The sequence below is a fragment of the Argopecten irradians genome, chromosome 8 (genome assembly GCF_041381155.1).
Source record: "Argopecten irradians isolate NY chromosome 8, Ai_NY, whole genome shotgun sequence".
Lineage (NCBI taxonomy): Eukaryota > Metazoa > Mollusca > Bivalvia > Pectinida > Pectinidae > Argopecten > Argopecten irradians.
Genome location: NC_091141.1, coordinates 2684327 through 2710376, shown reverse-complemented (window position 1 = coordinate 2710376; position 26050 = coordinate 2684327). Strand labels below are relative to the sequence as shown.

Genomic DNA, 26050 nt, shown 5'->3' with positions numbered 1-26050 from the left:
CGTAATCCAGAACGTAATCTAGAACGTCATCTAAACTCAATATTTAACCAGTCGTAAGAATGCAAACTTAGTTTAGAAGAAAAATCCTAAACAGAAACCTTCATAATAAAGAGAATGTATGTAATTGTTTAATTTATGTAACACATCCATCATTGTTACTATACATTAAGAAATAAACAACTAGCAGTTTCGCTCAAGAGAAACACGTGTATACTTTAGGTAAATAAACGAATTCAATTTCTATTGGATACCTGTGTACCCAGTAACGCTTGACGAACTTAACATAGCCCAATGTACGGGTAATCTACGTACGCATGTAATTAGCGAGTCGGCCCAGATATTTGAGTGCTTCAGATAACGTACCCGATTCATTTTGGCAGCGGAGGGCAGCACAGAAACATCGTCATGGCGGACCTCAACAGCACCATCGAGGCGATGACGTCACTATCAGCTAATCTAGACAACTTTTTCCTGTTGCTCATGGGCATGCTTGTTTTCTGTAAGTCGATTTCAATTCTATTTTTTTTTTTTCATTTTCTATTAAAATGGGGAAAATATGTTCCTAGATGTAGGTAATAGTCATTGCTGTGAATGCAAAAAAAGTTATATATAATTATTATATAGGTGCTGAACCAAATTGAGTTACTTTTCAGTTGGGTTATGATAATTAGTAATGAAAAAAAAAATCACAATGAAAAAATACGTATGAATACATTTCATCGCAAGTAACGATGGAGTTTTGTGCTACTTTTGCTATAGAGTAACAATTTCCAAATGATGCTAGGCGGTAGGTAAATGCATGTGTTAAATGTGAGGGAAGTGACGGACAGGCAATGGGTTCAGGAGGTCAAAAAGCATGTACATGTAGCTAATTCTAGAACGAAATCAAGTATAAATCCGATGTATAGGGCGCACAATTAAGCACATTTTTTATACACAATAGGTAACTAATCATACTCCAGGAAAAATGCTTTATTTTGACATTGTTATCTTCAAATGGTTTCTGACTCCAGTATCGAGAAAGGAAAATGAAAACGTTTGTTTTGTTAACAATGAGAATTAATATACTCATGACAAATTGATTTAGATAATGACCTAATATTATATCGAAACTCGTGTTGTTTTGATATAAATTCGCGATTTTAATTTTGATTATCCTTACTGTTAATACTAAATATCTTATACATAGCAAAATTGTATTAATTGATTTATATATCTGATATAGTAAAATTGTATTAATCTATTTCTGTGTCTGATATAATTTCTGTGCCATGAGTGGCAGTACCAAGTCACCGTCGGGCACAATCAAACAACAGAAACTGGGAAAACAGGATTTCTCTTAAATACCATTCAGAATTGTTCGAACGAAATTATCGCCTTATAAACCGCCAAAGAGAATAAAGCCGTACATGTGTCCGAGAACTGGTTGACGAGATATTACGTGAATGTATTGTAACTACTGTTAGTAAAGACCTAAAGTAATGTATAAACCTCCTGCTTTGTTCCGGTAGACCTTAGCTTTAGGTGATAGCCTGGAGTAACGTTAGATAGGAGTACTTACACTATACCTAGGGTGTACTTGTATTGACCACAGATTTTGTCCCCAATATGTTACATAGTAATGTGTGAAATGTGAATGCCAGTCAAAGTTATTTTTAGCAGTTGTTGTTTCACGTGTCTTACGTGTGGATAATTTCAATAAAATATTAGCATGAAGGATGGCTGAATTACGTGGACTTTAAACCATTGCTTTAGACCCAGAAAAACCTGTATACAGACAGAAACTAAAAATAGAAACTAAAATTTAGAATACTTTTTGAGGTGGTCACACCGAAAAGCATGATATTTTTTTTCATTTGCATAGCATTTTATAAAAATAGATTTTAACCCAGAAAAAAGGTAAAATTTCGCCTACGAAATAATTACTGCTTGACTAAGACTACACTCCGGATCCGTGTTCAGTGCGTGTGTTAACCCAAGCGTAGTCGTTACTCGTGACGGAAAATACCCAATATCTTCAGCTCGGGGTATAGAACTACCCTTTTTATTGGTACTCAACGTTTACTTAAAATAGAAAATATTCGCTGCGTCAAATGGTTTACAACACAGTGTAAGCCTTAGTATTCATCAATAATTACTCGAGTATGCCACTCGATACATAGAGACTGCTAGACCCAGAATTTCTCGATCACAATGTCTGATGCATCTTGAACATGTGGATATTTCACGACTGATCAACTGGTGGCAACACATTCTATATCTTGTATATATATAAAGTTACTGTAAAGTGTGCATGGAATACGTTTAAAATAACATCACAATCCGTATATGGTGTTGTTATAGTTACAGCGAGAACTTCCTGTTTCTATATTCCTCTAAGTATTGTAAAATCTGGGGAGTTAATGACCGAAATAAAAAGGACACTTTCACGTTGTAACTTTTTATGTAGAGCTGAAATAAAACATTTAAATGGAACATACAAATATAGGCATTATTTCGACAACACTGAGAATTATAAAAATGCATAATGTTTCCATTTATAAAATTATCGCTAAAACCGCGACATCTTCACATGTCAAGGCAAGATAATCCATTAATATATTACACTCCTTGTATGTGGGTATCGCTCGGTAGGCGAAGGTGAAACCGCAATAACCAACGATATATGTGTTACGCAATACCTATTTCTGTGCCGTTTGACAACATTTTCATAACTAAAAGACGTAATTAGACACCCCCGTGTTGTCGATTGTGATGTGTCCTATTATCAGTCAGGGTCATTAATTAGGGCTACCAGGTTTGGGATATAACCACAATGTTTTGCTTTAATTTACATGTACATAAGGAATGTCGACCAATTCTTTTGTTCCTTTATCAATACATCAGCCACCGAGGCCAGCGGCGTAGGGAAATATCTAATTTGGTCTTATTCATTCATTCATTCATTCATTCATTCGTTCGTTCGTTCGTTCTTTCATTCATTTATTCATTCTGTAGACCTTACAGTCCATACGTGTAAATAACAACATGTGAGATATAAGAGACGGAGAGTGATTCATACCAAACAATCTATTATGTTTTCAGACAAATGAACTTAGCTTTTTACCTTTTCTTAAATGCATGGACAAAGTAATATTTATTTAAATTATTAGTTACAATGTACATTACAAAATACATGTAATAGTAATGCTATTTTGAAATGTAATGTTTACATTTGTAATTTAATTAATCGAATTCGTATGGAGTCAGTTACATAACTACATGATTAAGTAAATTACATCCCATGCATGATTTTACAGTTTTTCTTATTCAGATTATAAAATAGCAATTAAATAAAATTCTTAAGAACAAAAGAAGTTTAATGTGAAATTATGAAAAATACATCAATACATAACGGCATGTATTGAAAATTAACAATATAAAGTATGTCAAAATCTCTCACATTCAAATTACATGTAATATTTTTTAGCGTTCCGGTACATGCACATGCCCATCAATGAGCGGAGCGAAAATGCAACAGTGCATGGCGTGATACGACAATGCGCGAAGCGACAATGCGACAATGCGACGAAACACTCCGCCAATGCGACAGAAATATCCCGCCAATGTGACAAAGCAACAGGAGTGTTTTGTTGCACTGTCGCATTATTCTTTCGCATTGATGAAGTATTTTTAACACTTCCCGCATTGTTGCTTGTCGCATTATCGCATTGCCACTCCTCACATTGTCGCATTGGCGTGGGCGCCATATTGCACAATGCGATAAAGTTACACAGTCACTTTGTCGCGTTGGCGCCTCCGCCAATCCGACAATGCAGAAATCAGACGCCATAAAAATAGAGAAATGAGTACAAAGCATGCTTCAACTAATAAAACTTCGACTGATATGTGGTTTAACAAGAACTATATAAGACAAAAATTTGGACCGAATGGTATGTTCTACACATTCGACTCATAGAAGTTCGACTTTCATGTATTGTATCGAAGTACTATTGTAAATTTTCTATTCCTTCGGTTTTATTCATTGATTCTCATAGGAGGAGCCAATAAACAGTAAAACGTCTTTGTCGTATTTGTGTTTTGTGAGAACAGATGATGGTATAAATTGATTATTGATTTCCTACCACAGTAAACAAGAGCGTTTGATGTTTAAATCTGACGATTATCTGGTGATAGAGACCACACAGATGTGATTTACCTGTATTAATTACAGGTAACCAACACATGTTTGAATTAAAATTATCGTCGAATGCTACATTTATGTCTTTTATAGATCCTATTTGTTTTTCTATGGTTCGAATCCTTAAAAGTAATTTCACTTTCCCGAGAGCGTGCAGGTATTTTCAAGAACCGGAAGTCACATTGATCTATTCGACATTTTCCTTACGAATAAACCATCTCAATGCACGTACATGTTCACTGTGGTCAGTTTGCGCAATGCTAAAAATGGCTTACTATGCTTGGTAGCCTAATAACGAACCGCATAAATACAGTGTTGTCTAGAACAACACAAACCATTCGAATGTAACTTTTTAGAACCACTGATATTTGATCTGTAGGATGCTGGGATGAAGGGCTACGAAGTTTGTTCAAATAAATGACCTTAACCGTCATTCAAGTTCACGGGGTTGAATAGCGATAGTGCGACAATGCGACGAAACATTCCGCCAATGCGTCGCTTTAAACAATTTCTTTTGAATATATAAGGGCCATAGAGAACTCATATTGGATCTGTAAAATGCTGAGATGAAGGACTACCAAGTTTCTTCAATTAAATGACCTTGATCTTCAATTTAAGTCACAGTGGTCAAATATTTAAAACGTTTCTTGGCAATGATTCAGAGGTTTAGACTACTGTTTTTGGGTCTGTAGCATACTAGTGTGAAGGGATACCAAGTTTGTTAAAATGAATGACTTTGACCTACTTTAAAGGTCAAATTCATTAAATATATAAATTACAGCTTCAAGTAAGGGATTCCTTGTACTGCCTTAAATGTTAGCCACTACTGTATACTGTATACATGTATCATGTAATAGTCCAGCTTCGCTAGCCAAGGGTATTAGTCCGATTCTCTTTCTATTACCCTTGGCATATCTCACTTCAGAACAGGTGTTTTTGCTTTCAAATTGTGATTGGATGCGGCTAGGTTCAGGCGACCAATGAAAACGCAGCTTTGATTTGTCAACAAAACTGAACTGAAGGGGTAGTATAAATAGTGACCTACATTTGTATAATGAGGCATCAGGCATGTCTGTCAACATCAACTCCTAGCGAATTTATATTATTATCTATTTAATCAATTAGATGTTTTATACCAGCTAAATGAACGTCTTGGAGACGTTGCTCTCCAAACAGATTGGAAAGTACGTGCATGGTTTATGTTTCACAAATTAAACAATTAAAAGATATACTACGATCTCGTTACAAAATTGGAACTTCTGCTTGAAACGCAAAAAACTGGTGTCCGAACTCACTAATAAACAAATGACTCACACACATGTTCATCTTTGGTATTTTGAATCTGTCGCAAACAACACGCGTGTTTCATAGGGCGCTGCCATTTTTTCAACCATACAACAATGATACGAGCTTTTTAATTTGTTGCTTATTACGTAAATGGAAGGGGCGCAACTGCGGTGATCCAGCAGGTGGCGCAGTGCGGGACCACCCATTCTGAAGTCAGATAAGCCAAGGGTAATAGAAAGAGAATCGGACTAATACCCTTGGCTAGCGAAGTTGGTAATAGTCAGGTGACCATTAAAGTTGTATTTCTGGTAATTTTCACTGTAACGATATATTGCTTAAACATTTGATATTTCAACATGCTCATGGAACTCATTGATTAAGCTCCCCAAAAGAATATGTCGGCCTATAAGAGCTCCGAAATCTAGGGATCATATATTCCTGGTTTTGAATACAGCGCCTTCAATCACCGCCATGTTCAGTACCTTCGGCTTTTGTCGGCATTCCGAATCGTACCACGTGATTTATGTCCACACGTCCTGCACGTGGTGATCCAGGTAACTAGAGTAAGCGCACATGTGTTTGTTTACGTTTTCCTTCTGGCTAATATGAGCAAATCGTGCTGGTATATGTCCACAGACTGAGAGCGAGTATTTGAAACATCTAATTCACACATTGCCGTAATTCAATATTGTGTGTATCAAATATTGTAATGTGCAAGCATTATTTTCTTTGTAGATCCAGTCTGCTGAGGTCGACCGCATGTTTTGTTTATGAAAAAAATTGTTGACATTTGGTTTCACAACTTTCGTGTTACTTCGAGATTGTCGCGACGATGTTCGGAAGAGTTCGGAATGATTCGGCATCTTTCGAGCTTATTTTTGACGTGTACACGTTAAAAAGATTTTTTACTTCTATAATTAAAAATACTTCCAGTGCTGCAACTTTATAAAAAGTGGTAAAAGTAGAATGTTTAAACCTCGGACAGACGGGGAAAAATGTGTATAACACTTAAACAGTTTTCACTATGACAAAAAGAGCGAAAGTGATAGACCATACAACTTTAAGGCCCATGGGCCTTCTGTTTAATCTGCTGACTCATCAGTTGGTACACATATATTATTACATGACATTCAAATGTTATACCATAAAATAAAAAACATGAAGGTTGACAATACATTCAGAAGAGTTTAGCTAATTAATTGATCTATTTTGCTAAGTTTACAAATTTTTTTTACATTTATTACATTAAAAAGTTGTATCCGTTTATACATATTTGTGTTTTTTCTTCACCATTATTAAAATTTGTATATTCTTAAATATTTTGGTATATTTTGACCCTTTACTTATTAGATTGTGAGCAGAGATTCACGTTTCGGGAATTTCTTTGGGGCGATTATTTAAAATTGCATGTCTTTAATAGTATTGTAAACCAAAATCCTTGTTAAGACTGGAGTAAAGGAATCCTCTTTGAAGATGGTTATATGAGGATGTATACGATGACTTCCAGAATTTAGTTTTTGTCACATTGATATATAGATATACTTAAGAAGACATTTTTAACCAAAAACTTTAAAATCTAAATCTTAAAACTATCTTTTCATTCAGTTTTAATATAATGTGTATCTTCTCCATACAATGACGCCATAACTGTTCCTAACACATTATTTTTATGGTACATTACAGAGTTGGATGAGAAATAGCTACTTCTTAATGTGTTTTTCTGTGAAATCCCAGATAGTTTCCTTGTGTTACTCACTAAGATTGCTATGCTGATATCAGTGCTTCATCACAAATCTACACGACGCGTCCGTTAATTAATGTTACTCATCGCGTTATAAATAATTAAACAACAAAAATCAATCGCTCCTCTGTGTGATACAGGTGCGAATTACTTATGTATGGGCTAGAATTGATTGGATTGAAAAGATTCCGGAGTGGACCGAGATGGACAATTATTAAATAGACACATACCTATATTGGATACGCATGAGTTACAGTGCACTGTCAATCTTTGAAATCAAACAGCGCACGCGCACCTTCAGGGTTCTACATGTAAATTGTGACTAATACATTGATATCCAGTCACGTGATTGAAATGCAAATATATCTACCTAAAACATTCGTGTGTGTGCTTCAGTATTGTTTGTTAAAGTGTAGCCACGTGTGTGTAGATATAAACTTTGTGTAACTGGCAGGTGAAGTCACATACTTAACGAGACACTGATCATCTATCATTGGAATAAGGAGACACTAAAATGGCGAATATTTCTATGGATATGGCATCTCTAACAGTTTTACAAACACAAATTGATCAGATCAGAACCAATGTCGATATATTTTTCCTTTGTGTCATGGGAATGTGTGTGATATGTAAGTATACATTTATCAATTAAACATATTATTTTAAAAGTTTCGTCTAATTTTAAAATTGATTTCCGTGTATAATACCAATGTAACGAGTGAGAAATATTTTATTTGATTATACACTTTTATTACGTTTTAATACAGTAAGATTGATAATTGTGAAAATGGTCGATTTTGATAAACAATACAGTTATAAATCTTCTATCTTTAAAACGAACACATGATGCCGGTTTGATAATCCCCTTTCCTTTCTACTTGTTTCTAATAATAATGTTAAAAAGTGCGCAAGTACAATGAATATATCACATACATTGAAGATCTACATAATCATGCAAAATAAGGAAAAAGAAGATCGTGCGGGTTGTCCCAAATCAAGGTGCGTATCTGTAAAAAATACGTATCAGTACAATTTGATGAAAAACTAATTTTGACACTAATGTCAAACAAAATTTAAACGTTCTTAGGCAATCGCCCAGAAGACATTTTAACATCACTTTTGTTTAAAATCAGCTTTTATTGCACGTGAATCATGTTAGATAGGTAAGTGATGATTTAGCGATACGTTTTTTATGATTGATCAGGCTGGTTTAACTGTAGGAGGCCTACCACAATTTACGTACTATAAATTGCCCCCGGCGTTTACGCAGCAATACGTGTAAAACATGCATGTCTTGCATACCATTATACATTGTATTTATATATATATATACCTGATATACATGATTCTCGTTCCATTTAAGTTGTAAGCTTTTTGACCACATTTTCTTCATCACTGCGTTCAGGGTTAAATAGTCAGCGTCGGAATATATTTGTTTAAACGTTTATATTTCTATAGTTATCTTATCGATAGCAATCAAATATTTTTTGTTTGTTTATTGATGCTTTGTTGCTTTTGTATTGTTGATTTGTTTGCTTTTGTGTTGTTTTGTATCCGTTGTCTTCTTGCTTTGTTGTTTACGTCTTGTTGCTTTAGTTATAAACAGGAATCTAGAACAAATTCAATTGCAGATGCAATAAATCGTCAAACTTATTTGTTGACAATTATAAACCCGAAAGATGCGTTCAATGAGCTGACATCAGATTGATAAATTAACACATGCCTGCTTCAGGTTTAGAATATAAGTAAATTCATTCAATTAATTTCTTTTCTATATTAAAATCATGCCTTATTTTGTCTCATCTGAGAAAAAATATATTTCCGCCTATCAATACATTACTGTCTCATGACCCGAAACAGTGGGACGACTGGTTTGACGACTGTTTATAAGTTTAATGTGATCAGCTGGCCCTGATTTCCCGAAACAGAATGCAGCGACTTGTGTCAAAACGTTACTCACTATATTTGTAACTTATGTGAAGTCCGAATATCTCAGGCAGTATAATGCAGTGAAATAACAATATACTGTCAACTAGTTCCTCAACCACAAGGAGACACAAGAACATAACGCAGTCTCCTAGAACTGCTGCCTATATGCTGTATCGTATTTGGTTATAATAAAAACTTGTGCAAACTAGAACAGACACAGATATACATAGTACCTCATACATATAGGGCAGGAGAGTCCGTGCTAAATATAATAAGGCTTTGGAATGATGTTAATTCGTAATATGTACATTGTAAACGCGTTTTACGATTTTTATAGTATGGTAGCACATCCCAGTTATATATCGATGTTGTAATGAAAACTCCCTTCATTTCGGTTTTATAGTTCATGAAGAAGACTCTCTATTTTTAAAAGTGACCTGCTGCTGAATTTGATATTCACTGCTACATTAACTTTAATTGACGTTAGGGCGTTTTTTTAGACACTGTTTAAACATACTCCACATGAATATAATGACATCATAGATAAGAAAATGATGTAAGACCATTTCTCTTTCCATAAATATCCACCAAATTTGTCCGTTTATTGAGATCGTCTATTCTTAGCCCTGAGTCCAGCATATGGTTTTAACTTAGAAAGCCCTTAGAAAACCTGTCAACTTAAAATTCTCTATAAGAAATGAATTTGCTTTACATATACATTCCAGGATATGGGTTTAACCAAGGGAAACCCGCCAACTTAAAATTCTCTATAAGAAATCCAGAATTCCAGAACCCATAAGTTGCTGTACATTCCAGGATATGACTAAGGTTGAGTAAAACTGATGGATTGTCTAGGGAGTTTCCTTACAACATACGTCACTTTAGCTGTCACGAAAAATGTACAAAGATAATTAAAACATTTAATATCTCCCGTAGGTAATAGAAAGGAGATCCGGGATCTGTAAAGAGCGGTCCATTCTCGAGTTAATAGAACTTTGCTGAGTGGGAAAATAAGTACAGAGAAACCGGAATGTAAACTAGCTGTTATGAAACCACGGATTTAATATTCAAATGGATATCATGTGGTATTTGAAAAGGTTACCGCTTAATATGTCACACCTTGTTTAACATGGTTTATCAAAAACATGTGTTAATGTTTAGCTGTCAAAATGTGCATTAATAACTTAATACTTCTTGTCAGGAATATAACTTTTAAAAGATGATTGAATGGAAACTATCCTATTAACAAATAAATACAGGAAATTCATTTTCCCCGTGACTGACCTACGGTACATGCATATTATGACGGTGCCTTGGTGCGGAGTTTCAATATTTTAGGTCTGTTTTATGAGGAAACTGGACTGACCTATGCTTGAAATTCGTAAAGGTTGATTGCAGTAAAACATTTTGGGTATGAAATTGACATTTGCGAAGAAAAAAAGAGTACAAATTGATGTTTTATATTCCAAGAAAGAGGAAGAATGAATGTGATGATTTGAATTGTTGATTTAATTTTGTTGGTAACAGGAGAGTGGATGCGTTTCAAGAGGAACGAAAGGAGTTGAAGGAATGTGCATTGGAATGAGTGATGCCTAGATTTTTGTGTCCAGAGTGATGGATAAATTGTTGATTTTATAAAAGTTAGGATAGGTAGACGACTGATGAATTTACTGTCTAGAAAGAAACGAAAAAGGTCGAAGATAGTGAAGTAAGATTGTTGTTTTAACTATTGTTGATGAATGATTGAGGACGCCAAATTAAGCGAGATCACGTGCACGCGCCTTTGTTTACGCTGTGATGATTGATGCCACTAACCTCCTACACATACTGCTAATCACACGAGAAAAGGATATTAAAGATTGATTCAATTCGATCTAAGTGTGGCATATATAGTGTAAGATGATGGGTTAATTCGATACGGTCATAGATATAGGTCATCGACCGCCCGGATGGTCATGGACGATAAGTATTCATCATCAACTTATCAACATATCAGTAATATGTCTTAGTTAATTTTATGTGTATCAAAGAAAAAAAAACATATCGTAAAAAATGATCAAATAATTATTGCTGGTGATTACATTGTTATTAGATTAAATCTTGTTGTCGGTAACTCTGGTGCAATAATACGTTCTTTACTTAGGGAACTGTTGTTTTTTAAGTTTTCATAAACAACAATGTTCTTAATGAAACTTTCATTATTGAATTCATTAATTGCCTTTATTTTCAAGCTTATCCCTATTCGGTGAGAAATATGTTGACATTGACCCATGACTAATATAGATATACCACTGAGTGTCACCTGAAATCTCACACAGAATTTGACAGGTGCCATGATAGGTCAATGTAACCAGTTTCGTATACCTAAAATGTAAACTTTATCCGCATGCTTAAGGTCTAATGATTTGGGCAGAGATAAACGCAAAGTATACATGCAATTGCAATAAGAAGTTGCAAAATTTTAACATACTACAACAATATAGCCACAAGTATTTTACTTTTAATCAATACAAGAATAATGAAACATAAACAGATATAGAAAAAAAACCAGCCCTCAAACAATGTCGATTTGAAGTCGATAAAGCAATTCACATAACGAACCAAGAATAAGAATCAAGCTTTTTGGAGAGTTAGCAATCATTGGCTCGTTGTCAACACCTGTAACATATTTATAGAGAATCTGTTTGTAGTAAACATGTACTTACCTCCTGTGGCTGCACACTTTTGTTGCTTGCTTCAATTTTTAATGTTAACAAATTCCACTTCATTAGAAAACATAAAGGTGGGCCGCACAACAGTCAATCCTATATTATTCTTTTTTCAAAGAAACGATGATAGCCTCTGGTATCAGTTGATAACCTTATTCCCCGGTCCTAATTGTGCAACTCTTGTGCAATTTATGATTATCGTTAAAAAACAACACAGAACTAACCTATTCCGTCTTTGCATATTACAGATTACAGAACGGGTAGTTATCCATCGTGACGTCATCATTTTGTGAGCGCAATTCACGTCGTTTTCTCAAAAAAAAATATGACGTTACGCTCGCAAACACATAAAATCACAATCAATACCTACCCACAAGTGCAGATAACTCTGTAATATGCAAATACAGAATAAAAAACATTAATATGTCTTTTTTTGTATATATATATAATTATTTCAATTTACTATTTGTCATACCATATATTCTAACTTACATATATTGAAAGCAAACTATATGTTGTTTCTCGAAATAGCAAGAGTACTGGGATAGCACAAGATTTACTTTTCTGTGTCATTTACAAGTCAGACGTATAAACATTCACTTAAGTCCCAGAAAAGATGTAAAGATGGTATCTGATGATGTTATTGAGATCAGGAGGATAACGTATCATTCAGTTCAGACATGCCCCAGTTGTCAAATAGATCGTATGGTAATTTTCAAGAAAAAATATTAAGAACAATTTACGTAAAATGAGATTCTTAAAAGGTTCTGTAAAACAATTTTCATGAAAAAAATAAACAACAAATTATGTAAAATGACATTTTGAAGGTTCGATGCATTATACACAGCTTTATAAAAAGAAACTGAAGATAACAAGTAAATCGTCTCGAAATAAAGGGGATTGAAACAATGAAAAGTTTGCTTGGTTTTCACATTTACTACAAATCGTTTTATAATTGATTAAATTAGAAATCCAATTTTGTTCACAATCTCAGCAAAATATTATTTTATCGCCATATCAAAGCGTTGTGATATTTTCTTAATTTTTCTTGCAATTGAATCTGGTTTTTTTTTTTAAATATAATTTTATTTTTATCAATTGTTAATAACAGTTGTTCGATTTTCACGTTTTAATGAAATGCATCATTATGTCTTTTTAACCTTTTCTGTGTTGTATTTTAACTTACATGTATTTTAACAATCTTTAGCCATCGATCTGATCGAACCCAAAATTAGCATCAACATCATTTAAAGTTGTACGAAATACCGAAAAAAAGTTACAGTAGTTCTAGTCATTCATTGTCAATGACCATATTTTTAACAAGGACCATCTGTATCTTAGGTAGGATGTATTTCTGCGGGTACAATGTTCATTCTCTTGGACCAAACACGTCAATGTTGATTTCAAATGGACGTGTTGAATTGACCTGGTCACACCTTTGTACCGAACGTTGGCGTACACATGTTGATGAAAAAGATCTAAAATTTGTTTTAATGCACTCTTCATAATATAACTGTAACCATCGAAAGCTAATGTGCAGCTTCGTAAAATGTATCCAGGAACATGGTTGTATGTAGATGTTGGTAGGGATGGGAAGGGAAAGACAATCCGGAGACAAACATTCCACATCTTACATGAATTGTTAAGTGTTTGAATTGTAATAGTTATGTTTGGAAGTCTTCTTGTACATGTATTTGGAAGCATGATAACAAGGAATTACATCATTTGACATTTGGGATACTCTGCATGGCATGAGGAATATAGGTTCAAATGTAGAAAGTGAATCTCAGACACCTCTGATATCCCTGTTAATGGGTTATGCGTATGTTGACTATGATTGAAAGTACACAAGTAAGTCCGCCTTCAGATAGATTATGGCTGTTTACTAATCTCCGTCCAGAGTTTGACTGAGTTGATAAACGCGATTGGTTGGAACTATTCATGTGACTTGTGGTTTGAGCGATCCGAAAGGCCATTCCGCACGGCTTAATTCATTGTACTGTAGATCTTCAAAATTTTGGAGCAGAAAAGTTTGGTAAAGTGATATAATATTCAGTATAAGTCGTCCTTCATGCTATATATATTTATACACATGTTGACTAGGTACGGTATGGATTCCATACATTGTTATTAAGTTTCTTTATAAAGTGCCCTTTATGTCTTTAGATGCATTAAAACCTAAATATACATATAAATTAAGCATACCGTGACAAATGGAGAGTTGTAAAAATGTAAACGTGATCAGATAGTGTTGTGCAGACCTGGTAAGTGAACGCGCTACAGTTGGGTGTTTGGTGCCAGTAGTTAATACATTGTTTGTGGCTGCATCAGATAAAACAACTAATTGTTAATGATGAATACGTTTAAGACATATTACCTGTCATTATAAACATCTATCTACCTTAATTATGTGTTAAAGGGTGGTGCACTCTAAAATGTTGGTTATGCTCTGTACAGTATATACTTTGGTGTCATATCAGTTAAGTGAAGTGCTTAATATTTGCAGATTTATGTTATAACATATAACATATTTATGTTATATATAGTAGATTGCACTTAAAATCATGGATTATCTATAGTTGTTTGTATTTTTTCCTTATTTGTATCCTTTTGTGAGTTACGCCATCAGTTACCATGCATTAATATATCCCCCAAACACCATTAAATTATGGGATATTCGTGCAGTATTACAATGTGCATCATTTGTTTGTTATGTTATTCCCTTGTGAGCGCAACGTCATAACTTTCAGGGAAAATGACGAAACATTTGGCACCGAAATTAATGACGCAACAATCAATAGTTTTCATAACCAAGGGCACACAACTCTACAATATACCAAAAAGAAATAAAATATTCGTTTATTTGTTTTCTAGTATCGTGTAATTATTTAGAGTTTAGGTGGGGTTTTTTTATTAAAAACACGCAAACTTGCAGTCGACAGATGGGGTTTTTTAATTAAACTTCCAATGATTCGTGTTTTCGAGTTTACTTGAATATATAGTGAAATGGTTGTCGGGATGAATAGCTTCCTCAAATAAAACGGAGTCCTCGTGTTAAACGGAAATGAATTAACAAACAAGGCTCAACCATACAAGGATTGTTTCTGTTGATAAGACGTTAACCTAATTAACCAAACCAAATAAATCCGGAGATTTCTTTGATATCCTATAAAAACAACAAAAATGATCACAACTGGCACATACAACTTGTCTGTTGTTTTATTGTGTTCTTTGTCATATGTTAACGCTTCACATATATGTACTGGTCTTGGTCGTAAAACATATATAAACATACATATTACCATTTTATGTTACAGTTATGCAATGTGGGTTCGCTTTCCTGGAAGCTGGCGCGGTGAGGAGCAAGAATACAACAAATATATTGATAAAGAATGTTATGGACTCATGTAAGTGTTTAACGTTAGTTTTGATAAAAGTATAATATATTTATTATACTGATAATATAATAATTTTTAGTTTTATAAAAAGACATTGTTGAACATACACAAGTATATGCGATTTATCAGTCATCATATGAAGGTGATGTCATAACTTTATGAAAATGGTATGCTCCCTTAAACCTGAAATTATTTTCACAAAAAGCTGAGAATAAAAACAACATTATTTTAATTGTTTGTGTCTATTGTAAAAGTTACGATAAATTTGTAAAGATGACTCCCCAATATGAATCTTTCTCCCCTCAGTTGTTTCCGGAGCGTCCTACTGGATCCTCGGCTTTGCATTTGCCTATGGAGATGGAGGTTCAGCCAACAAGTTTATCGGTGCCAGTCTCTTCGCCTCGTCTGACCTTCCAGATTCCAGATTCGCCGAATTCTTCTTCCAGTACACATTCGCAGCCACTGCTGCCACCATTGTATCTGGTGCTATGGCAGAGAGGTGTGAATTCATAGCCTACTTCGCTTACAGCTTCTGTATCACAGGTACATAAATCTGATACCCCAAGCTATTGACCTTATCGAATCATTTTAAGATTGGACTTTGTTCACCACTCGAATAACACGAAAGTAAAAGCTTGATTTGAATAAAGAATTTTGTAGACATTATTTTAAAATGTAACATTAAATGCACAATACATAATATTCAACAACAGCAAATTGATTCATAGGTCATTTGTTTACTATTTTATAACAGTGAAGTTTGAATTTAAGACGTGTTTGTCTTTATTGCAGCTTTTATCTACCCAGTAGTAACGCACTGGGCGTGGGGTGGAGGCTGGCTATCAGAAGGCTACCAGTACGATTTTGGTACAGTTGCTTATCAAGTAAGTATCAATTTAGAAAGTAATATTTCATGCTATTATCATATAACGGTCGTGATAACCTTGCATTAAGTTCAACGCATTGCAGTGTGTAATGTAAACAGATAGATGCCATTGTCGCAATAATGAAAGGGTTCATGAGGACCCTTCTAATAAGTTTAATATGACATTTGAATCATTATCTCTACTAATTTGGTTACTTATTCAAGGATTTTGCTGGAAGTGGTGTTGTGCATGTTCTTGGAGGCGTGGCGGCGTTTGTTGGGGCTGCTCTACTAGGACCCCGCATAGGGAGGTTCCATAAGGGTCAAGTGGCTCAACTTCGAGGGCACTCAGTACCCGTATGTAACTTTACTGTTAGCTTTAGTTTGGCCATTTCATAATTTGGTATACTGAACACATTCTGTCTTAACATAATATCGATTGTGACGTCATTATTTTATGAGCGAAACACTCACGTCGTTTTCTCTAAAATATGTGACGTTGTACTTGTAGACACTCACATGACATCACAATCAACTCCTACCTAAGAAAGATGTAATGTGGAATATCGTTTTTAAGTTTATCAATAATTATGTAACCATGATATTGAGAGAGATGAACTATGACATTGAGAGAGATGAACTATGATATATATTTGTTTTGATAAAACAGATAGCTGCATTGGGAGGTTTTATCCTGTTTTTCGGTTTCCTGGCGTTTAATGGCGGCTCACAGCTGGCTATCAGTAACCCTGGTGACGGCGAGGCTGTCGCTCTATCTATTGTCAATACTATTATATCTGCATCCTTCGCTGCCTTTGGTTCCTTGCTCATCAACCGCATCCTTCCCGGCCTTGGCAACAGCTGGAGTCTTCTAGTCACTATCAACGGGGCGCTTGCAGGCATGGTAAGTTTTGTAATATCTTATTGTCAGCCTCATCAAAGAGCCCACACTGGTAACAGCGAGGGGCATTCGTGCATTGCAAGTCGCAACGATTCTTCTAATATCAATCAAAGTAATATTCATAAGCAAACTGAGTCAATTATTCAATAGGAGCTTACGTAATATAACGAATCTAATTTTGAAATATCACTGGGACGCTCACTTGTTCAACTTACCATTCGTATTCAAGGATGTCATTAAATGGAATTTTAACATATAGTGCCGCTTGAAGGCGTCGTCTTTTTATTACTGTTTATTTAAATGTTCGTTGTATAGACAATCGCAAATGTTAAAAATGAAATCGCTTACCATAGACTAACCGCGGATTTGTCTACCCATGAAATGCCTTGAAATAAAACTCCATATCTAGAAAAATGTATATACCAATCATACCGTCTTTGCATGTAAACAAAGCAGTGCCATGACTTGTATGACTGTGAAGTTGAGCGTCGCTCTCGGTAAATATTTAAAAGAAGACTCTGTAGTACCCTGTGACCGTTTTACTGTGACATATTCCAGGTGTGGATAAAACAACAATGATAGTAACCCATGGAGTATCGAGGATGTTCGTTCCCCGATCAAAATTGTTCTTTGTGTATCATCTTCCCACGACTGTCTTTATACCCAGTTGACTGAGCTCTCCGTGATAACTGTTGTTAAATGGTTACTCAACGAAATCAAACTTCCCTATATAGTGGGGTCATGATAAAATAAGAATAAAAACTCAAAGAAGACTTATTTTACAGGTAGCTGCATGTGCCGGCTGTAACCGGATGCAGCCATGGGGAGCTTGCATTGTGGGAGTTTTTGCCTCGATATCGTACACAATCTGGTCATGGCTGATGAGGAAACTCCGGATAGATGATCCACTGGACGCAGTAGCTGGTTAGTGGTATCTGTGAAGTTACTTGATTCAATTCATTCAGAATTCCTGATTTTCATGGTTACGTCGTGATAGTCAAACATTGATATGCTATATCGACTTTTGGTCAAACTTATTTTAACGTTTTTGCTAATCTTGTTATGCTATACATGAATTTATCTTTAATAGTTCAATTTTAACAACAATACAACGAGAGCTAAAGGAATTAACCATGTGTCGCTTTGAATAAACCCTATGTCAGCACTTCTATAAAGAAGAAAATAAAGTAGACGCAATAGTAAAGCTACCAATTGATTGTTCTTAAGATAGGTCCATAATTCTGGGAAAACCAATGTAATTTCTTCTAACAGGTTTTATTTTCTTGCATTTTTCATGCAAATGTCAAATCTTGTAAAGAACAATGGGTGTTAAACTACTTTTTTTAGACATTTGAGCTTGAAATATACCATCTATGCAAATTTGCCGACCTAAAATACAAAAATTCATCAGATCATGTTTTCTGTAATATTAAGGTTAAACCTACTCTGTTGATCTAAAATGTGGAACTCTGGAACTCTTTAATAAGATAAGATGTCGAACCTCTGACTTCATTATTGATGTTGTTTAGGTTTCAAATGAACTTTTAAATTTGAATTCGTCATTGACACTGCCGTACTAGTATAAAACATTGAAATAATGTACCTACCTGCTAAGTAATACTGACCCTTTTTTTTCTTTCAGTACATTTCGGTGGCGGTTTGTGGGGTGTCATCAGTATTGCATTCCTAGACAGAGAAGAGGGCATCTTACTGAACTGGGACCAGCGGTCAGGCTATGTAAGTACCACTTGGCAAAAGTGTGAGAAAGTATCAAAAGCAAGCATTTCTGCCAACATTTTTGTACATTCGATGACAAGTAAATGCATTGAGGAGTTTTACTGGTAGCGTTGAAAAATTTATCATTGCCTTTTCCCCTGCTCCAGAAACTACTGTGGCAGTTTTGCGGACTTGGTGCCATTATAGCTTGGACGTTAGTGTTCTCCCTACTGTTATTTGGCTCCCTCAAGCTGTTCGGGCTACTTCGTGTTCCTCAGGATATAGAAGAAAAAGGTAAACATTTGTGTTATGTGTACATGTCATTGATAGAATATGATCATCAACGGAATACAATTTCAACAGGAAATCCAAATTAAACCTTTGGATCAACAACACATAGTGTTTATGATTCTGTACGTTGTGTTTAAATAATCATGACTTATCAAAGAAACGCAATTTAACAAAGGATGACAATTTTTGACTCGTTCCCTTGTCTTCTGAAGCGACCATTTGACTTTCAGCTGACCTACTTTTCCAAAGACTGCAAAGACCGAAAAAAAAAAAAAAAAAAAAGGATGACGCCAAATTATCATACCAGAAATCATGAATATTTCAATTACTAATCATGTATCAAATTTTATTCCAACTTTGAGCCACTGTTTCAGTGCATTAAGTTAGTATTATAATTACTGTAACAGGACTCGACATCCCGAAGCACGGTGAGCCAGCGTACCCACCAGAGGCGTATGGTCACGGTCACGTGGAACACATCATGCAGGTCGTACAGGATAAACCCACCAATGTCGTACAATGTAAGTGTTGAAGCAGATTAACAATCCAGAAAATGTCGAACAATAATACAAACATAAGCTCTCCGTTGTTAGTACTATCAAAGTGATAAAAGATGTTACATTTTAACAGGAGGTAAAAAGTGGTTAATTATATATTGAAAGAGGCTTACTTATAATGAACACATGGACAATTTAAAAATCGCATCATTAAACTGAACAGGAAATAAACAATGTTGTTAATGACAACCGATAATTCTTTCTTCTATTGATAAATTCCAGTACGTTGTGTACATTGGTCAAATATGAAATGACGACTAATTATAATGTAGCAAAAATAAAATGATTAGAGCAATTTCTATTTTTGAATTTAGATTTCGGCTTCGATAACCACAATAAGACAATTGAATCAGATTTAGACGTGTTTTGTAAGTAAATAATGTTTATGGGCGAAAGAAAATTTAGCACACTCTGTTGAACGCTTTTATTAGAAGCAATTACTTTATTGTTTTTTTTCCTCTATATTTTCCCATATTTTTATGATTTTTTTAATTATTATTATTTTCTCTCTTTGCGCTTTTATCTATTTCCTTCATATTTTTTTCGATTCCAAGAGTTCCCTTATGGTTTCATTGCCTGTAGTGCTGGTTTTGCTTTGTATTCATTTTGCTCAACGTCCTCTTTCTATATACCGACATCAAACCTTCAATTCAGTAATTCATTAAACACCATTGGAAACAAAGGTGGTCTACCGAAACAAACAATAAACTGTTTAAAATACAACCTACACTTAATCCTAAATGGTCGGGTCGGAGAGACCTCAGAGAGGAAGTTGTTCTCTCTCGGCTCCGAACTGGACACACTTAATTTGCACATTCCTATCTATTGAGAGGGGAGGATTCTCCTACATGCTTTGCATGTGATTCTCCTCTCACTGTTGAACATATTTTAGTGCACTGTATTGATTTTAAACACATACGAGATAAGTATTAAAATGTCTCCGGCATGTACACATTGTTCCATGTCGTGAGACATAATCGTATTTTCAACTATCTCAAAAAGATCGGCATTTTTAACAAAATTTGAACGTTTTCTCATCTTATCATCATATCAACGTAACACTCATCGTTTCATCAACATTGTGCATGAATTTTCTCATGTGTTTTAGCCAAAATATTTTATCCTATGCAACTCTTTTTATCAAATCAACATTTACAATTTGTGTTTTAGTTTTAACTTGCCGTTTTCCTATCCTGATCTTTTAGATACAGTCCTTGTTTATATACTAATACTAGAGCCTGCCGTGTAGTTTGGTCCTAAATAACCTTAGTTGTCGATGGCCGGAAAACTCAAACAAACAAACAAACAAACAAACATCTTTCTATGCGTGTTTAGACGACCGTTTATAAGGAAATGCAGCTATTTAAGATTTTGCTCAACATTGCTAGCAACATGTATGTCAAACTTAGCATATAAAGTAAATTTATAAATTCCTTGCCTTGTGGCAGTATTTATGTCAATTACCGCGCGGTGATATTGTAATATTAGGACAAGGCCAGAAGGCATAAGAGGACCCAAGTCATGAAAATTAACATTGAGTTTATCTATCTAAAAAACTGTCCATGGAGTGATAATATGTTTGGTATTAACGGTAAGCTAATTACGTTTGAAACAGTACATTTTAAAAATTAAAAGCCGTTTCGGTTAAATTATGCCACTTAAAGATAAAGGTAAAATTAGTTTAAAATTTCCAGGCATTGTTACTTAGACACTCAGTATGGTGATTCTTTTATGTTTAAATGATGTGATAGTGAAACATGGTTAAGAAGGTGTACAATTTCTTGTAAATCCTAGCATTTACGAATAACACAGTTAGAGTTGTCTCCCTTGCTCTGGACGGTTTCTATCAACACATTCATCTGTTTGCACGTGTTTTCTTTAAGACATAATGCATCATTTGTGTACATATAACTATAGGTTAATATCTGGTTTTATCTGAATAATAATACATATTAAAATAAATAAGGATCACATTAATTTCTTAGAGGTCACCGAACCAAAATACTTTTCTTGTGAATTTCGTTCTTTTGAAAAGAGTTTTTCTAAAAAGAAAAAATTCACTATTAAAAAATAATTTATTTTGATATTTTAGTGTCCTTATACTTTATCCTATCAGAGTAACATCATTACAACTGTTTATTTGATTTTGTAGCGTACGATAACAAGGCCTACGAAAGACGTGTGTCTGGAAGTGGTCCATATGAACATCCCGAAATAAGGGCACTAACACAAAACGGACATGTATTTAAAACACCAGGGATACTAAACAGGACAACATCGAATGGAATGAGCGGAAGTCCAATACCGGAAACGGTTAAGGAAGAGCCGGAACCGGAACCGGAATCCTCGACACAGAACAATGACACTTCTAATTCGGACCGATTCATGGTATGCCAATTCTAGTTGATTCGGTAGAGCCGAAACATTGTAGATGTAGCTAGACTTTTCTGTTGAAAGAAGAAAGAAAGAAAATGGTGAATAGCATGGCATGTTTTCGGGAACGCTGATGACGTCATTTCCAGTGCAAATGAAAACAGAACTGATGTATCTACATACATGTATGTGTATCATATGTGTATTTATCAAGTGTTAAAAGGATAATATCGTTGGTGAATCATTCCGACCATTTCATTTTATAACTTACAAATGTCTACATATACCAAACTCTTTATGTATATGCATTTAACACTCCAAAGGGTAAGGAGTTTATATATTGGACGTTTGTTTATTGTTTTATTTTACAAGATATTGCCCCATTTAGGTCTTTCTGTGATATTTTTTGGGCTGTCTTGATTTATTTTGTCAAGGTTGTTACTAATACCGAAATTTATAAAAATACGGTAGGGTGTTAGATTTGACAGGAAACACCAGGTGTCGGAATAGAGATTTTACTGTACCTCCTTTATTTATTTACCACATCGACCCCAGTTATCTAATGAAATGTAATAGCTTTACTAATGTCATTTGTGTTATTTGATATATCAATGATAACTATTTCTCTTTCTGGATTTAATAATAATTTAGTTTAAGCAATTGTCATGTGACAATCTCTCTCTCTCTCTCTCTCTCTCTCTCTCTCTCTCTCTATATATATATATATATATATATATATATATATATATATATACTATGTGGGAAATCTTTCTACAGACGTCTAGTGGTGTTAAGATTCGCCTACTCGTTTTATTCATAACTTCAAATAAAACACAACATTTAAACATTAGGACTTCAGTAAGGATATGTTTTAGCATCAACACCAAGGAGGAGTCGACGACACTCACTTTGTCCCTTTGGAAGCCATGGCTACCAATTGTTTTAGGCCTAATTTCATAGTTATATCATTAAAAAGTTATCTTAATGGAGAGTGGTATCTAGTAATCATATTCATCTTCATTAATCAACACTTCATTTATTATATGTCATTCAAATGAATATGAAAGCATTTGCCTTACCGATGACATGTTTTTAATTTCAGAAGAACAAAATTACGCCAAAATCCTAAACTTTCAAAGCGACAAACACTTTTAATGGCTAATAAAAGGCAACGTGGACACGGGTGTAACAAATGAAACTATTTTGTGTGAGGTTTAAGGCTTAGCGATCAATGTTTGTACGTTATGTGATAGACTAAGTAATAATTGTTAGTACTTTATGTCATATATCCCTTAGAACTTATAATCCTCTTTAGGAAGAGAGAGTAGCTAGGGAGATACCAGATCATTAACGTTTTATATGAGTTGTAAATGATATACTGCCAATGTTGTCTTGAAATTAAATACTAAATGTTATATATGAAAAAGGTATTTCTTGTGATATTTTACACTTAATCAACAAGTTAATTATCAATTTAGACGCAATCAAAGTCAAGCCGAGCAATATATAGAAGATACAATCTATAGAATTTCATCGAAAAAAAAATAGAATTTTATTATTATTATTTCGGGAAAATTTCCAAAATAATATTGTCACTTATGGCCGGTGGATTGCATGCAGTAAAAACGAATCGCTAAATTACATGTCAGCGTTCGTAACTTGGAAGATTCCACTATGTAAAATGGGTGTAAATCTTAAGCATTGACGCAAATACATTAATAGACCGGGTAACAACACTTTGTTTAAATACACATATGGTACACATTTTATCTTACAACCGGCATTGAAATTGTCGGAATATACCTACATGCACCTCCTATTATTTCACTGTATTCGACGCTAACAGAAAACGGTTCTATTTTAGAACGTCACACGCACACTGACTTGATTGATCTATTTTTCTGAGGCAAATCTATGTTTGAAAAACAAAAAATTCATCCAGAAAAAGGTTGATCGCGAAAGGCTTGTCTTGTTTCTTTTTAAACCTCGCCGAATGTAGCTTATATATTCATACACTTACTATACTTTCCTTATATAAAAATCTATAGTAAAATATACATTAAATTCTTAAATAGAATGAATCAAAACGGAACTGTAGCATATGTTAATGAAGCAAAACATAAAAATAACATTTTTGCCAAGCATGTCACGGTAGGGAATGTACGTCACAAACGTAAACAAGAGGTAAACTTACCGCGAGGCGAGCCTCACGTAAGCCATTACGTTGTTCTCTTTGTAACGTTTGTGACGTACATTCCCTACCGTGTATGTACTACACATGGACTTGTTACCCGGTTGTGCCATATGAAAATTTGGATAAAACTTATAGGATACATTTCGCAAGTAGGTATTTTGACGTCTCTTGAAGGAAAAATAATAAACGTAAGTTACATGTGCAGTCTTTGAAATTATACGAGTATGATGGATAGAGAAATAATGAAATTGTCCACGACATAATGACGTAATGTTAGAGTTCCCTCCCTTCTTTTGTCAAATAACGAATTTATTTGCTTCATCAATGCAAGGAATAAAAAACTAATTAACTTAAAAGATAATACATTTTTATTGTTTGCTACAATGTATCTAATTTTTTCCAAATATCTGATATACGCGGAGATTACCACTCGCAAATTTTAGCCGATCGCGAGATTCAGAAAATTAAGAAGTTGAATTAGTTTACAGTAATTTTAAGGAAAAGATACTATATGCATTTAAGGAAGATCCCTCTTTGAGGAAATCAGACATGGCGACCTAACACGTGGAATTGTCTAAGGGAGTCCGAACCTTTAGATTTCGATCAATGGAAGACTGAATATCAAATATCAACCATATTATTTACTACCATAAAATGTTTGTATTACGTGGTGTATTCACGACACATGTGGTCTTATCGAGCCCCAGTCAAACAAGGCCGTAGTCACAAGATGGTGTATAATGTACCCCAAAATTCAATATATGTAGTTAGCCAGATATATTGTGGGTAGTGTAAAACGTCCGAGACTGAGACTAAGCAAAGAATTATCACACTACACCCTGTTTGTACTTTGTGTTTAAGAGAATATTCCATGTTTATATATTGAAATGTTACCCACAGGACAGGGACAAGATAATCAGATGCATCATTTTATATCACTATGGACCCACCAGAGCAGGGGCGGAGGAAGCGGGGGGCAGGGGGGCAACTGCCCCCCCCCCCCCCCCCCCCCCGTTCCCCAGGACGGGGGGCAAACATGTCTTTTTGCCCTCCCATTTTCGCCGACTGAAATTTTCTAAAAATGCTTATTTGAAAGAAAAAAGGGTCCTCCTACACATTTTTCGTACTTCATTCTAGAAAATTTTCCGCTGCGCGGCGCATTTCCTAAAACGTTCAAGCACATATTGTCAAACCTTAAATAGTAAAAATTCAATACACAAAAACTAGACTAAAAATGTCCATCAAGGGATTCTATGTACTATTTAGAAAAATGTCTCTTAAAAGATCAATTTGTTTATATGTCTTAGCGAGACAATTAATTCATTTTTTATGTTACACAACAATGTGCCGATGGTGTGAAGCCGGTATATTCAGATCGAGAAGGGTTGCATAATGTTATGACGACACAATTATCATTTCTAAATGCAGGTAGCTTTAAATCGAAAAATTACCATGTTAAGAACGCTTTATAATCATTAAACTTTAACGTAAAACTCATCTCAGCCATTCTAAATCGTAATTTGTTTTTCCCGAGGAGACCCCCGGACCCCCCTAACACCAAATTCTCGCGCCTTTGGGCGCTCACAAATTCATCAAAATGCATCGTAAAACTCATCTAAGCCATTCTAAATCGTAATTTTTTTCCCGGGGGAGACCCCTGACCCCCCCAAACACCAAAATCTCGCGCTTTCGGGCGATCTCAAAATCATCAAAATACATAAAACTCATCCCGGGGGTCACCCTCAGACCCCCATCCTCGATACTCCAGGGCTTCCGATCACTTACGATCTCTACACCCCTGGACTATCTCATAGTGAAATTGAAGGCAGCTCAGCGGAAAACATTTGACCAATCACAGGCTAGCAAATATTTCATTTGAAGACTACAGAGAGAGCGACGCCTAACATCAA

At 34.7% G+C, this 26050-nt stretch overlaps 1 protein-coding gene across 3 annotated transcripts; it reads left to right on the top strand.

The window, feature by feature from the left end:
- Positions 1–340: 340 nt before the first annotated feature.
- On the top strand, positions 341–23372 carry LOC138329090 (putative ammonium transporter 1). 3 transcript variants are annotated; one of them, XM_069275831.1, is made up of 13 exons: positions 341–499; positions 15163–15252; positions 15550–15786; positions 16036–16127; positions 16334–16465; positions 16779–17012; positions 17795–17933; positions 18652–18746; positions 18893–19019; positions 19424–19537; positions 19888–19941; positions 21726–21961; positions 23049–23372. In XM_069275831.1, the coding sequence occupies exons 1-13, from the start codon at positions 406–408 to the stop codon at positions 23073–23075; spliced, it is 1671 nt and encodes a 556-aa protein (XP_069131932.1). In that variant the 5' UTR covers positions 341–405; the 3' UTR covers positions 23076–23372. The 3 variants fall into 3 exon arrangements, with proteins under 3 accessions (XP_069131932.1, XP_069131931.1, XP_069131933.1); XM_069275830.1 differs by lacking the exon at positions 341–499 and adding an exon at positions 7618–7837; XM_069275832.1 differs by lacking the exons at positions 341–499; positions 19888–19941 and adding an exon at positions 7621–7837.
- The last annotated feature ends 2678 nt before the right edge of the window (positions 23373–26050 follow it).